This window comes from Lissotriton vulgaris, chromosome 6 (genome assembly GCF_964263255.1).
Source record: "Lissotriton vulgaris chromosome 6, aLisVul1.2, whole genome shotgun sequence".
Classification (NCBI taxonomy): Eukaryota; Metazoa; Chordata; class Amphibia; order Caudata; family Salamandridae; genus Lissotriton; species Lissotriton vulgaris.
The window spans coordinates 650,880,075-650,895,698 of NC_141694.1; the positions used below are offsets into that span (position 1 = coordinate 650,880,075).

A 15,624-nucleotide genomic window follows, 5' to 3' on the forward strand; every position below is an offset into this window, starting at 1 on the left:
TAAAATAGGTAACATATCTGTATAGTGATGTTTTAGTATTGTAATGCGAAACTACCAGGTTTTATATATGTGATGTGCACCTGTTTCAATAAAAGCGGCCTTTTTCACACACATCCAGCGGTAGTGGGCTGTGCTGCTCCTTTCTTCCTGAAAGCTGGTGACGCTCCTAGACTATCCCACTCTATCATAAACTCATTTGCATCTCTTTATAACTCACCTGTGCCAGCGAGTTATAAGTGCAACTCCAGTGACTCACTGCTGGGCTGAGCCAGAGGGTCTTCATTGGGCAAGTGTGCTGGGCTAGAGGCAACCAGACGATGCTCTGCAGTTGTGAATATTGCAGAGAGAGGCCAGGCTTGGCTTGGCCTACCTTGCTTCAGGCCGTATAGCGATCTGTTGCTGCGGCTGCTGCGTGCTCTCAGCTCTTAATTTTGTTGTTGCACTGCCAGCCTGGACTTTAAAGGACCCTGCTGGCATGCCTGCACACAGTCATGTGTGTCATGGTGACCAGAGGAGGGCAGGCAGTAGTGCTGCCTTGTTCAGCAACTGAACAACATCCCACCAAATCAAGTCCGCTGGCTTACAAACTAGGAGGTGATAGCTAAATTATTTCGTCTGCAGCCCGGTCAATCAACAACTGTGGACCAGGAAGGCTGGAGCCTGTGTATTTATGTTTATTGTGCACAGACAGCGCAGATCAAATCTATGTGGGTAGGACTCCTGCCTTAGGAGTGAGAGGCGGGCTCACAGAATAACTGTGCAGCAAAAACCTAGCTGGGCCTGGGCCATTACCAACTCATTAGCAACTCTCACCACCCGGGCCCAGCTATTTTTGCCCCATACAGAAGACTATAGGAAGCGCTGAATAAAGTATTATTCTACAGAGCTGTGTGCAGCGCCTCATCGCGCTGCTATGAGCTACCAATTATGCATGGCCAAGCATTTTGGCGCAGTGATGCAGAGACACAACACTAAAATGCGTTATTCTAACCCATTAAGCGTGTTACTTGGCAGGACTGAGATTTTAGCAACTGTGAATAAATTGCAACCGGGACTTCAAAACTGTGTCTACACTCTTGCACATACCATAGAGTCCATACGGCCTAAAAGTTACCCCTTGCTTCAAGAGATTGCAGACAAAGAGTTTATTAATCGTGTCCCCTATGTGCGTGCACATAACCTTTTTTCATTTACTGAGATTTTCTGTTTCCCCCGAAGGGCCCAATCTGGTTTAAGAAAACCTAAACTTCACTTGTATTCCAGAGAGAGCTTTATCTCTAGGATTGTGTGGTTGCAATAGACATATTGTGGGCTTGTCAAGAACATAGAGGAGCTTGCAGCCCACCCATTGCTTACAACTGGTTGGCTCTACTGCCAAGCTCATTTGCCTGTTACTTATTTAAAGAATGCCTTGTCTATCGTGTATCGTGTATCTTTCTCTCCCCTAGAGCATTGCCAATTTACTTGTGTCCTTCCTTTGGTCACTATTAGAGAGCAACTTTTTTCCTCTGTCTTAAATAGTCCACGAGAATGCATGTGATTTCCAACTGTCTCCCTTATGGCCTACTCTTCCCCCTCAGTGCTACTCTCTCTTGCCAGTGTGCTTCTCCTCCTCCACATTTGTGATGCACTCACCCATGTCTGCATATCCACCTTATGTTACTTTCTCGTCTGTGTGCTTCTCCCGCAGCTCCGCATTGTTGTCTCTCATTTGCTTTTCTACCCCTGTGCTCAAATTTGCTCTCTCTCCCCTATTTGTTTTTCTCTAGACATGCCCTCCATGTTGCTTCCCCCACCCATGCCTCTTTGGTGCTATCACCCACTCCAGGGCCCTGTGTTGATTCCACCGCTCAGGATGCTACCCCTACGTATGTTTTTTTCCTTTTATTTACTGATCCACCTTTCATTTTGTAGGTACGCACAAGCATTGTGCGCAAACGTACAAAATGACATGGGCAAACACATCACAGGCTTTTTAAATTCTTCTTATGCCATGCTGCATAGCATCAATAAAAACCATTGGCAAAACCCATAGTTCTCAAAGGCAAGACTAGTTGGATTTGCCAATGCTCGTTTTTAAGTGTGAGCACAGGCGACGTTGTTACCAACGTTATTAGCATTTAACTTCATAGAGTTTATGTTCTACAGTCTTTGAATTCATGTCGGTCGTGTACTGTGCATTCATTTCACAATTGCTGAAACTGAATATTTCCCACGGATATCTTATGCAGGCCTTTTCCTCAGATACTGATTGCTCACTGTTCTTAGTGTTTACCCCAGTGTTAATGCTTATGCAGTCAGGGTTTGTTTTCTTTGTTATCTCTCTGGGAATGGATTATTCTGGCTCAAGTGTTTTAATGATATAGTATAGTGGGTCACCAGTCTGAAACAGACAGCATCAGCAAAGGATTTGTTGGAGGCACATGAAGTTAATAACACAGAGAGATTACAAAAGATGGATACCCTAAAGGCATTAACTCCTTCTGTTGCAGAATTCAGTGGCTGCCACTGTCAAGTAGTGCCTCATGGTGCAGGGGTTGTTGTGAACCTCTTCTAAGAGTGTACAAGTGCAATGTGACCAACAGTGGCATAAAGGGCCACGTGCCTGGGGCGTGGCCTGGCTCCCAAGTAGGTGTTTGCCCTTTTTTGAGCTCCTACAACGCCTGGTGGATCCAACCCACCATTTACCCTGCCTGCCTAGCGTCCTCGCCGAGGGTGAAAATGAACGGCCCAGATCGCAGCCCAGGGGCAGCCTTGAGAAGATACAGCAGCGCTCCTCGAGATGTTGTAATGAGCGTTCCAGCACTACAGATAAGATCAGGTGAGTTCTAGGACCGCTTCAGAGCCACGGTGATGGATAGTGAGACTTCTGTCTGTCCACATCGATTGACTCATTTAACCAATCTGTCTCCAGGGGTGCCCAAGAATACACTAAACAGTATGGGGGAAATTGTTGGCATTTTACATTTGCATATCCTGGGCTAAGCTAGGGTATAATGGATCTAATTTGGCTGATATGACTTATGGAGCCTAGGCCACAGGGGCCCAAGAAACCAGTTACACACACACACACACACCCACGGATTATGTAGCCCTAACATGGCAAGAGGTGATACCAAACATGCTGTGGGCAGAATTCTCATAATTTGTGGAAAGCCAGGCAAGCACTTTCCACAGTGCTTGTCATAATGTTAACAAATGTGTTGTATTAAATCTTCCTGTGCTAATACCACATACGATTAAGCATGGTCAGCTGCAGATAGATAAATATACAAGCTATTTTACAATTAAGTCTTGAAAAGGGCCTTTCTTAATTAAAAGTGTTATAATATGACAAGCTATTAGCAAGTTGCATTGTTTTATTGCATACAGTTCAGGGTGTTGTTGATTTGTGAGAATAACTTGCATTTCCTCGCAAGTCCAGGATGATACCCTACATTTTGAACAAGATCCATGTAAGTAGGAGTAATTTCTTATTAAAGGCTTTAAAAGTTCATGCCGTCATCCTACCGACAATGAAGTACTGAGTGGAGCATTCTCTTTGAAAAGAAAACGTGTATGTTTCCCCAGTTACTTAAAGTAATTATGTTAGAGGCTGTTTAGCCTAACTGTCCCTTAAAGGAAATCATTCAAGTAGTTGTGTTTATTTATTTATTTTTATTTTACAGAGTTGTATAGCACGAACTTGACCCGAATTGTATATCAGAGTGCTTTACATAGCACCAGTTGCATTACATGAATTTATCGTCACACTTATCTTAAATGCCAAAACCATATTTGATAGGGCAATGTAAATAGTTTAAAAATATATGTGGAGAAATTAAACATGTTCTATACATTTTGGAAATAGTACCTGGACTAAATGTGAAGTAAAATATCACTGAAGTGAAAAAAGTTTTTTTTATTAAACTCTTAAAACCACGCATAAAATGGTATGTGTGGACATTTGCACACAAAAAAACGATTCAATCATATAGCTAGATAAATGAATCAAATTCATGAAGACCACATGGTAAGTGCCCGGAGTTTAATGGACAATGAACTAAGTCCCTATGTGTTCTAGAGGTAGAGCGAAACTACTGTATTTGAAAAATAGAGGAATACAAATGGGGTGGCAAAGCGACTTTTTTTTAACAAAACTTGTACGGAACCATATCCGCGTAGAAGCGTGTAGTGAAAACATTATCTATCTCATTGATGTCAATATTTTGGCTCTACGATACAAATCCGAGAACAACATAATTCACGATGAAGAGTTAAGGCCCATATCACAGGAGAAAATATTCACACATCAGGGCACCACTTGTATGTCATTATTTAAAAAAAAAATCCAGTTTCCTTCTTCCTCACATCTCAATGTCTAGTCACTGTGAGCTTGCTACCTACTATTTATCCTACATGAATTTGATGACTTTATTGGATCACCAATTTTCTATGGAATTCTGAATAGATTTTGTAACCTAACTATGTCTCTCATTGAATAGGGTTTTGACTATTACAGGTAACGGTAAAAGACAAATAAATCTTCTTCTATGACTCTTAGAATTCTTTAACTTGAGAGCAAATTTACTTCCTGCATTCTCTGGAAAATGTGGATCCTTAGATGTATAAAGCCCAACATGCATATATGATTCGGGCCATGAGTGGACCATTGCAAATTGGCTCCCAAAGTGAGCCTCAGTTGTTCTGTAATTAAAGCAGCTGCCAAGGCAAAAATTAGATCACATTCTTATTTTACATTAAGGATTCAAACTACATATTCCAGCAGTCTATGCCTGACATAGAACATCATACAAACTTAAATTGACCTGTATCAAAGTCACAAGAACTAAACCTAATAAAACACGTTTGCATAAACGACGCAAGAAAGAAATACATTTCACTTAAAGTTATTAACAACGTAAGATGCAGTCAGGAGACAATTATGTAATTTTTTACATGTGTATTTTGTATGTAACTTTTTAATCATGACAAAGGTCAACTTTGCAGGGCCCCAAGTTTCTTCGATCAGAGTTAGCAATTTCCTCTAATTACAAAAAATACCACCATAGGTAAATCAAACTGAAAAAAGGCACCAGAAATAAAAGCCTGGAGGCAGAACAGTGCCAATGCAAGAGAAAGCAGCATACGCCATTTTGCAAACACAGCCAAGTGGCACATTCGCTTGGATAAGAGCAGTGTGTGATGTGACTGGTGTTGGGATGAGGCACAAAGGTGTCAGTCAGCCTGGGCATACTAGAAAGCAGCAAATGAGGTACATAATTGGAAACGTTGCGCTAAAAAGCAAAACATATTTTAAGAAAATGTGTCAGCATAAGCAGGCTTGGTGCTAGCCAAGAGGGTTTGTGCCATCTGCCAACAACTCAGTGTTTTAAATGAGCAACATATTTTTAAGCTTAAAGGTAAGCCATAACATGATCGAAAAGCATCGTGCATTATAGTATCTTTGGGTACAAAAGAAAAAAACTGTTTAGAAGCATCAAGACCATCTGTAAATTCCTAAATGGAGGATTGTAGCAGAGACCCACAACAAAAAACAACGCCCTTAATGATTTATAATTATTTTTCTTAGCTGATGTGGGAAATAGGTTTTGGGGGGATGGTGTTTCAAAGCATAGATTGAGTTTATTAAAGTATCTGAAAAGACTGTTCCGATTACAGTGAGAAATGTGGAAACAGAAGCCCGAAGACATCCCAGCCATGCGCACATGCAGATTATTGCAAAGTCCCTCATGCCACGTTCAGAAGAATTGATTAGACACTCATCATGCAGACTGTTGACAGGGATGCACAAGAGAGACGTTCTAACCTCCTTCACTCTCTCTGATCTTCTATGGTCTGTCCTAGCCCTTCGCCATAAGTTTCTCTTATCTTTTTCCTCCTTGACTGCTTTCTCTGCGGTGACTGTCTCCTTGACTGTTGCCGAGGTGTGTGCTGTGTGAATGCTCATTGACCAATCCGAGATCGCACCTGAGCTCCGGTAACAGCCTCCAGGACTGGCTGGGAGAAGGCACGGGTTAGATCCAGTGGTGGTAAGCTCTAATGAAGGTGTTGCAGCATGTTGAAATTCATAATAATCCCACTCTAGGCCACTGGAGGTCATTCTTCAATTTAGCCTCTTACGCGCTTTAATTAAAACAATCTGCAGAACATGAAGTTAATTGCATGTTTACCTCTACTCAATTTATTTCCTCTATTTATGTCAATCCACAGAATTAGAACTTATTTAACAGTGCACCCAAAGATGGAGGAAAACACCCTTAATTATTCAGGGGCTGTATCATACATAAGCCACCCTTGTATGTGCATTAGCCACTACTATCATTACCCCCAAATTTGCAGCCTGTTTCTACAATATAGGATCATAAGGTCCTAATTTTTCTACATTTTATATCGGCAACATGGCATCTCACACTGTTCCTTCCAGATGAATAAAGAGATATTCTGCAGTAGTGCAGGTAGAGCCCAGATTCGGGGACACCTTTTAATTACTACACTATTAACAAGACTATAGAGCTGCAAAGCTCCTCTAATTACTATCTTTCATTTAGTGGTTCACAGAACATTAAATAGACTGACGTTCGTTTCACAGTGGTGTGCATTTACAAGGCCCCTGAATGCAAAAGGAGTCACTTTCATGATACGATAAATTAAAAATGCTTTATCATCCAGTTTGCCATCATTTAAGCAATCAAATTAGGTAGCATACTTAATTATTCAAATCTTTACTTAGATCAAGGACACAGAATGAAAAGAGTGACACTGAAAGTTTATTAAAACATTTCAACAAAGTAATGTTCACAGCCAATAGAAATTCATGATCGAAAAATACACAGTTATTTTTATAACAAACGCTCACACATTTACTCTAAAAAATCCGATTGAACCTATATTCTCCTAACATTAGCATTATTGTGTTATAGGTACTTACATGTTTCATGAATCATGCTAAAAATTGCTCATATTTACTTATTCAATGCAACAACAATTGGAAGAACCAGAGGCAGTTTACATGATTTTCTTTAAATAAAAAGTAAATAATTGTGCATCAAGATTTATCCCATTGATTACTTAAAAAAGTAAAATGCAGACTCCGTATGCATTTGGTACTCTGCAGATTTTACACTTATCCCTTCTGATTTGATAATCCTTTCAAAATCCTAAAAATGCAGCAGTTTAGAATCCCGATTATATTTTGAAACTACAAGTTTAATTCAAATTGGGCAATGTAACAGTGAGCAACTCTCATATGCGGCAGTGTTCTTTCTTTGATATGATGCTGCCAGTATAGGATACCATTTTTTTATTTTCTTTTTTTATTAAAAAGAAAACAAACAAAACATTGAATCAGTGTAAGCAATCTGCAACATTGGGCTCCTACAATTGAGTGTGAATATGAATAACAGTAAAAATGAGTTGAAACGAGGGGAGATGGTTGGGATCGTAACATTTATTTGATAAAACAGCTACAAGAGTGGTGAGGAAATACACACTGCCTCTAGACCCCCAGAATAAGCCCCACCCTATAGTCAGAGGAAGCGGAACAAAACCCCTGAAGAAGGGAGTGCTATCTAACGATCAAATGAGAAACAGAAGTGTAACCTGCAGTGGACACCACTCCCCGGGGATTGGAGAGCTTACCAGCCTGTTCTCTTAGACACAGATGACAGGGAAGGATAGGCTGACAGTTCCAGACATGTTTCCCTTCTCTTTAAGTTCATCAAAGTATAAAGCAGGCATAGCAGTTCCAATTTGTAGATGAGTTAATATTTGTAGTTGAGAAACTGGCAATGCAGAAGTAAGACTATCATGACCACAAAACAATGGAAAGAGAAAAGAGATGTACTACTTATGCACTTCTATCAAAGGCATACACCTGAATGGTCCCCAAGCAGGGCAGTTTGTTTGTCTACACCAACAAAATGTTCTTCAATCAAATGATAGGCTTCTGTGATCTACTGGTCAGGCACAGAAAGATATGGTTACTACTACTACCGCAGGTACTTGGCACTTGTCATATAAGATAATGATCTGCAATAATGGTATTTTGCACTGGCTATGTTCCTCTGATGAGCCCAAACAAGAGTGAAACAAATGTTATGATTTGTACACATTTTTAACTCTCAAAGTTGACATGAGACTGTCAGTACTACAACATAATTAGAAATGAGAAGAGGAAGAGCTACTGTAGAAACATAATATAGAGTCTCTTGCAGAGAGAGTGATGACAGATGTAAGATGGACACTGGCTCAATATATCAAGTCATTTGCCCTTCCAACAAGAAATACAAGATAAACATGTATAAAAATCGCACAACCATGATTTAGGTAAGCAAAAGATACCTGTCAAACTATGGAAAACTTCACAGAGCTAACTGGCTAGCTGGTTCAAATGCTGCACCTTCTATTGCAAAGAACCTGGATATCATGGATACTACATTACCCATCACTGATAGTAAAGAAATTAACTAAGTTCAAATAATTTCTCCACTGTCAAGAGGAAAAAGACTGTTCCTGGGTTTCCTTAACAAAATGATTAAGAGTGTGGCAAAGTTTAGTTTGTACCCTTTATTTGGTTGTCCATTTGTATCTTCTTTTGTACCCAGCCACATGAGCGATGGGCAAGATGCTTTGCCTGGTGTGTCTTTTCGATTTATCAATGTGCATTTAATACTGTGAGCTTTATTTTATGGAATATTTTATATATTAGTTCCTATGTAATAGCTACGAATTTGTAATTTTTTAATTATATCATAAATGTTGTTAAAATGCAATTTTATCAATTAACAATTAGACAATGTTGTGAACACTGTGACAAGTCCCGTTTAGGCTTCTTCTATTTTCATTATGTGCCTGTTTGCAGATTCTTGTATCTCATTTAATAGAAATTGTGAATTTTTCGACACATGCAGAAATGCAAGTACCATATCTGCTTCCTATCTAGCCTGACATATGTTATTGCTTTTATATTGGTCGTGGTTTGTTTGGAGTTCCACTGAGTCCCTGCACTCATCTTGTGGAAGTTACTAGAAAACACTTCTTACAGAGTATTGGTCAATGGGTTGTGTATGGAGCGCAGGCCTAATGGATTTCTAATTCATATTGCTGCATTGAACTAAGTATTTCTGCAAGGGAATCCCACCCCTGTGGATTGGGGAGGGGGAGGGGGGGGGGGGGGGGGGGGTCCAGATCGTCACAAAAATGAGAACTCTTAATAAACAATAACCATGACACCAGACTAACTAGAGCAAAGAGCGAGAAGAAAGAAGTTAGAAAAGAACCAGGCCATACATGTGCAGAACAGAGATAAGGTGAAATACATACACAAGTTCACAAGAAACACAATGAAGCTATTTGTCTTGATCCCTCTCACTATAGGTCCAAAGCTACCAAGCAAACAAAATAGCAGCCTGTAAGCAAGACAGGCAGACTACATGTGCTATGGAAGTTGACTATACCATACAAGCTGACCTCTTGCATTTAAAAACTACAAGATAAAATCAATCAGCAACCAAATCCACTATTCACAAATCAAAGAACTCAAAGCCTCAATAAATATCAAGGTAAATGACAGAAACGCAGAAATTAAGATGCATTTCTATTGTCGGAAGAAAAGAGAAACAACAACACTCAGGCTGACATGAAATCTATGGTGATACCCAGATTGATGCATGTCTACCCCCTTGAAGGCATCATTTTCCAAACCATTTCAAATGTGAATTCAAGGTGTTTGCAGATAGGATTCAAACAACATGAAGATGGAGCCTCTCATAAGTAACAGGTGTATGACTCACAGGAGCTGGCCAGAAGCGACAGGGTGAAAACCAATAAGAGTGCACCCTCTACAGCAGCAACATAGATTAGGTTTAATGTGTAACAAATTGGAGGCATGTCATTAGTTTACAATAGATTAATGGAATTGTGAATGGATGAGTAAGATACACCTGAGAGGACTGATGAGAAGCTAGGGTTATGGTGCAAAGCCCTTACTGGCCCTGGATATACCAGCTCAGAACATTCGTTGTGCTGCTATCTAAGAAAAGAGATGTGCACTATTTTAAACCTTATTAATTTTTCACTGGGAGCCTAGAGACTGAGCTGGTACAGAGGCATTTCAAGAATTTCAAGAAGGTTTCTGATATTTTTCATGCATACCTGTGAGGGAAAATAGTACTTACTCGGTAGAGCATGCAGAGATATTTGTTCCTGGAATCTCTCAAGGCGTGTCTGGAGTATCTTAAAATAAATGTAAACCTAATGAAAAGGCCTGAAGTCTAACCACTGGCATGAATATATTAACAGATGATGTAACTTCTATGTGTAGTAAAAAAAGAAAAGGTCACTGATATCCTTTATTATGTATTAAGGTTGTGGGCGTAAGTAAGACAGTTTGTATATCCATAGCACTTGTCCGAACAGCAGCTTACTGAGAGGTGAGCATTACCTTCATGCTGATTCAGCATAACCAAAACTAGAAATGCAGGACATCATTTACTGGTTAATAGGAATCCCAACTACAGTCCCTGTATCACCTAAAAGGCATCAGGTTGACCACCAGTAAGTCCTCTAGTGAAAGGCTGTAAAGGAAACACCCAATGTTCTGAGCATTACTGTATGTTTACTTTCTGCAGTTCACAACCCTTGGTTTTATCTAGTCGCAAACTGAAGAATTTCTAAGGGCTATGTTGTTGGACAGAGGCTGGGAGATTTCAATCCTCCTTCCTCCATTGGTCTCTCCACAACCTTATGTCTGCTCCTGAGAGTTTAGGAAAGGGACAGGTGGTGGGAACATTACCTTGACTCTAGAAGATGAAGTCAGTGATGCAAGGAGTTGGGAAGCCAGTGGCTGTGGCCTACTCTAGCAGGATAATCCCCTCCTGAACCTGTGCATTGTGGCTTGCCCTCCTCATGCAGACTGAGACAGGGCATCTGGGGAGCTGTGATGGAGTTGCGACGCCCACCAGTAACCAACCTACCTTACACTGTTCTAATGCAAGCAAGTTTAAAATAGGAAGACAATATCTGATCATTGAAGATGATGGGGCAATGACCAAATCCACCCATACTAGATTCAAGAAAAACACAGATTGCCCAGAGAGGGGATGCAATAGATCCTCTTATCAAATGGAAAGGGAAGGCTGTGGCGTGTAATAAGGGTCAACTATGACTGACCGAGTCTAAATCGAAACCATCCTCATATAGTAAGGGCTGTAATAAGGAAGGTGGTTAAGGCAATATATGTACACTTATTTAGAAGACCATCTAAACTGTAATACTGTTAGATAATTGGAACCCTAATAGTTGTAAAAAAGTAGCATTTGTTTAGAGGGATTTTCCTCTACAGTCTGCTTACTACCATGACTTCAACACCCATTTCTGGAGATGCTAGCCTATGATAGAACGTGGAATCCTAGATATCTCAACTAGGGAGCAAATAGCCCCCTATTGTAATTTTGTGACGTGCATCCTGGGCTACTAGTGCCTCGTTCTTGGGCAATGTAATCATAATGGCAATAAATCTGTAACACTTTTAATTGATCAATCAATTTCATGGGAGATTTGTTTTTGTAATGATGATGTGCTGTGATTAAGTAGTTACAAACCATTTTGTGGCATCCATTTCCAAGCACAACAATGGAGTCATTTTTTGCCCTCTGCTGCTCTGAAGAGAGATTACTGCGGTATTTGGTTGTGAAAGGAGAAATAACTGCTAGCAACGAGGTTATCGAAGGTATGTTATGCATCTTCGTAGCTGTGTTTATCAGCAGCAGTTAGATGCAACGCTGTCACAAAGTAATGACCTGGAGTTCCTAACCAGTATAAAAAAGCGACTATTGGAACAAACACAAAAAGTTACTGTGTTTTGGGAGATTTTACATCTTTCTCCTACTGCTCTTGAGCAACCTTGATACTTCACAAATATCATCTACTTCAAACATTCCTAGGAGCTTACCGCATGCTTTCAAAGTCTTAGAAAAGGGATTCTCTATGTATCAACCAACACTTTTTGCAGGAAATGGCAGGCTTAGTGCGTTTGATCAGGAACTGCTGGCTACATCTGTCATATAAACGTCATTCGATGATTCCTTGGGAATGAATAGTTTGGTTTGCCCTGTTCCCATCATGCACTGGGACAGGAACAGACTAATTTGCATATAGCCAGGTTCTGAGCTGGGATATTGCAGTGAGCTAAAAAACGGTGTTGGATCTAGCCCTGATCTCTTGACTGGGTGAGAGTATTCTGCTTAATTCAGAAACTCTGTCCATCACCACCCCTTGTTGTTAAATATTTTGTCCACCCTAAGCGTGGAAGGGTATACTCAGATGTGAGTCCTTTGCTCATTGCACCATCAGGATTCAAGCAAGCCGGGCCGACGACGGCTGAAATGCCAGAAACCGGTCCCCGGAAGCTTGTTTCCTTCCCAGTGTAAGAATTGGCTTGGTAGTTTGGTTTGCCCTGTTCCCATCATGCACTGGGACAGGAACAGACTAATTTGCATATAGCCAGGTTCTGAGCTGGGATGGTGCAGTGAGCTAAAAAACGGTGTTGGATCTAGCCCTGATCTCTTGACTGGGTGAGAGTATTCTGCTTAATTCAGAAACTCTGTCCATCACCGCCCCTTGTTAAACAAACCATTTTGTGGCATCCATTTCCAAGCACAACAATGGAGTCATTTTTTGCCCTCTGCTGCTCTGAAGAGAGATTACTGCGGTATTTGGTTGTGAAAGGAGAAATAACTGCTAGCAACGAGGTTATCGAAGGTATGTTATGCATCTTCGTAGCTGTGTTTATCAGCAGCATTTAGATGCAACGCTGTCACAAAGTACTGACCTGGAGTTCCTAACCAGTATAAAAAAGCGACTATTGGAACAAACACAAAAAGTTCCTGTGTTTTTGGAGATTTTACATCTTTCTCCTACTGCTCTTGAGCAACCTTGATACTTCACAAATATCATCTACTTCAAACATTCCTAGGAGCTTACCGCATGCTTTCAAAGTCTTAGAAAAGGGATTCTCTATGTATCAACCAACACTTTTTGCAGGAAATGGCAGGCCTAGTGCGTTTGATCAGGAACTGCTGGCTACATCTGTCATATAAACGTCATTAGATGATTCTTTGGGAATGAATGCACATCAGCTAACATAGTTAGCCTGGACCCAATTCACAAAACACTTTGTCTATTTACACGCTTTTAGGCTTATGCTTATGTGTTACTTACATTTTCATACAACTCATCGTAGTATGCCTGGAAATATACGCAATTCGTAGACCTCTAAGCATACTCTTTCCGCATAATGCATACCTCATGGCATAAATATGCCTAAGCCCATTTTTTATTTCCTTGAGGAAACATCTTTTTCTTGGGTAAAAGCTTTCCCCCAACAGCCCCCAGAGTACCTTTAGCTCTCCTACCCTGGAAAGACACTTACCCCTGCACTTCGCTGTATTAGTGTCCCTGGTGCAAAAGGTTTGCGAATACCAGCATACTTAGCACTTTGTAGGTGCTCACGTATATCTGCAAAGTCACACCTTTCCACCCAAAAGCAAACACCTGTCCCACGCCTAGACACCGTATTACAAGCATTGATGATCCGCCAACTATTGATCCTATGAATCGGATTGAAGGAATTTCCACCAGCAGATCAGAAACTTCAGGGAGTTAGCTGTTCTAGGTCTCCCCACCATGTCCTTAGCAGTCACTGCAATAATGTCCTTGACTTATGTAACGTTCAGTTTGTCATTGCCTACGCTCACTTGCTCTACTGTCTCTCTACACTGTGGTTGATGCCAGGATGCAGGTCCTGTCAGATTAGTCCTCGCCCAGAGCTGCATTATCAGACTCATGCAAAATGAGAGAGGTGGGGGTGTCACATAATATCAATGTACTTACATCATCCTGAATGTCGAGCTCGCATCCTGCCTTCAGCAGAATCTGAACAACACCAAGGTGACCTTTGTTGGCAGCAAGATGTAGAGGGGTTCGCCCATGCTGTGGACGAACAGAAAACAGAGCACTTTTTAAACACTTACAATTGACTGAAATGGTTAATATTGAGGCCAATAATATATATGAACCAGCACAAATACAGACAATCGACAATATCAACTAATAACGTATTGTCAATCTATGCTTATACACGGAAGGTTAGAGATACTATTTTAACTCCATGTTTACTTATCTTGATATATGTCGATAGTTAATATTTTTGAATCGATATATGTTCATGTGGATACTAAAATGTCTACATTACGGCAGAACACCTTGACACTTTGTTAAGAAGCACATTATTGTAAAACTTTTCTTGCTCACATATCTGAAATGTTACTCACAGTGTAGTTACACTAAAAGAAAGGTATACATATCAATGAAGCCGTCAAATTCTTTGAGAGCAAAAAGTGAGAGTCAAATATTTTCTTTATAAAGAGCAATCAGATTGGTCCAAAAACATACTCGTTATAAAAATTAATTTGAATGGCCCTGGACAAACTAGCTTAAGACATGGGAACTCATACTGCCTGCTTTATGTTTGATTTACAGCGTGGCTTGTTAAATATTTAATATGTTGCATGAGTACTCTGTGTAGTAGTCACTAGCTAGTCTCTTTGTTTAGTTCACCTCTACACTAGTAATACTCTTACCGTTTATAGACTGATCCCTTAAAATGTGTTTTAAAATAAAGGCTACAGAGGGTATTTGTCTGTAATTGGATGATGCCAAATGTAATTTGCTGTCCTTAGGAACCTATGCTAGCACCTTGAAAAATGTTTCGGCAATAATTTATTGGGCATTAAAACAATGCAAACAAGAACTGGCACAGCCTAAAAAGTTTGCCATTGCTTAAAGCCTTTTGACTTTGTCAATGCTTTGTTTGTTTTGTCATGGTTTTTGTAAAACTTGATTTTTGAGGAGCTGCTGGGCCCCAACCAATATAAACAAGTTTTGAAATGCAATAGGTCTCGTATTTGGTTGAGTTAGAGCTATTGGCGTTATAAATTACAATGTGTTCTGGTAGAGGTCTTCAAACTGTGGGGCGCACCCTCCTGGGGGGTGGAGGTTATGTTCCTAGGGGGGGCACAGATTACTTTGTAAATACTTGTAACTAAAGATAGCCTGGAAGTGCGACTTTCTGCATTTCCAGACTGTCTTCATTTACATCCATCAGGTAAAGGGCACATAAAACTATGGCAATTGTGATTCTTGGTGTTGTGGTGGCGGGTTCAAAGACATGGCTAAGTGGCTAAAAGAAAAGAACACAATTTTCTGTGTATTTCTTTCCCCACATTTAGCCAGTAACATATAAAATAATGCACATACCATAAACGAAAAATAAATGCTAATTAATCCTTGGGAACACTTTCTTTTATGTTATCAAACCTCTATTCATGAATGCGATCACTGCAGATTTCTGTGAAACCAGAGAGACACACAATTGAATACTGCTTTGCCCAGTGTGGAATCCCAACTTGTGTATTAACAATGCTATGAAGGAACATTAGTTACTTACCTGTAAACTGTGGTTCTCCAGTATTGGTGTCTTTCATAGATTCACATGCTTGAATATTCCCCGTCGTCGAAGTGGGAGTTCCACAGTACATAAAATAGTAGTAAAATATATATATA

General features: G+C 40.3%; 1 protein-coding gene across 5 annotated transcripts in view; it reads right to left on the reverse strand.

The window, feature by feature from the left end:
* Positions 1-15,624, reverse strand: part of ANKRD6 (ankyrin repeat domain 6) — an 857,509-nt gene that overhangs the window by 212,253 nt on the left and 629,632 nt on the right. For 2 of the 5 annotated variants that reach the window (XM_086926653.1, XM_086926649.1), the window contains exons 2-3: positions 13,894-13,992; positions 5,810-6,142 (exon numbers count right to left, since the gene is read on the reverse strand). In XM_086926653.1, the coding sequence (XP_086782779.1) occupies positions 5,810-6,103 (294 nt within the window). In that variant the 5' untranslated portion in view covers positions 6,104-6,142; positions 13,894-13,992. Of the gene's footprint in view, positions 1-5,809; positions 6,143-13,893; positions 13,993-15,624 lie in introns of those variants that run through there. The other 3 variants (XM_086926652.1, XM_086926650.1, XM_086926654.1) reach the window with 2 other exon arrangements.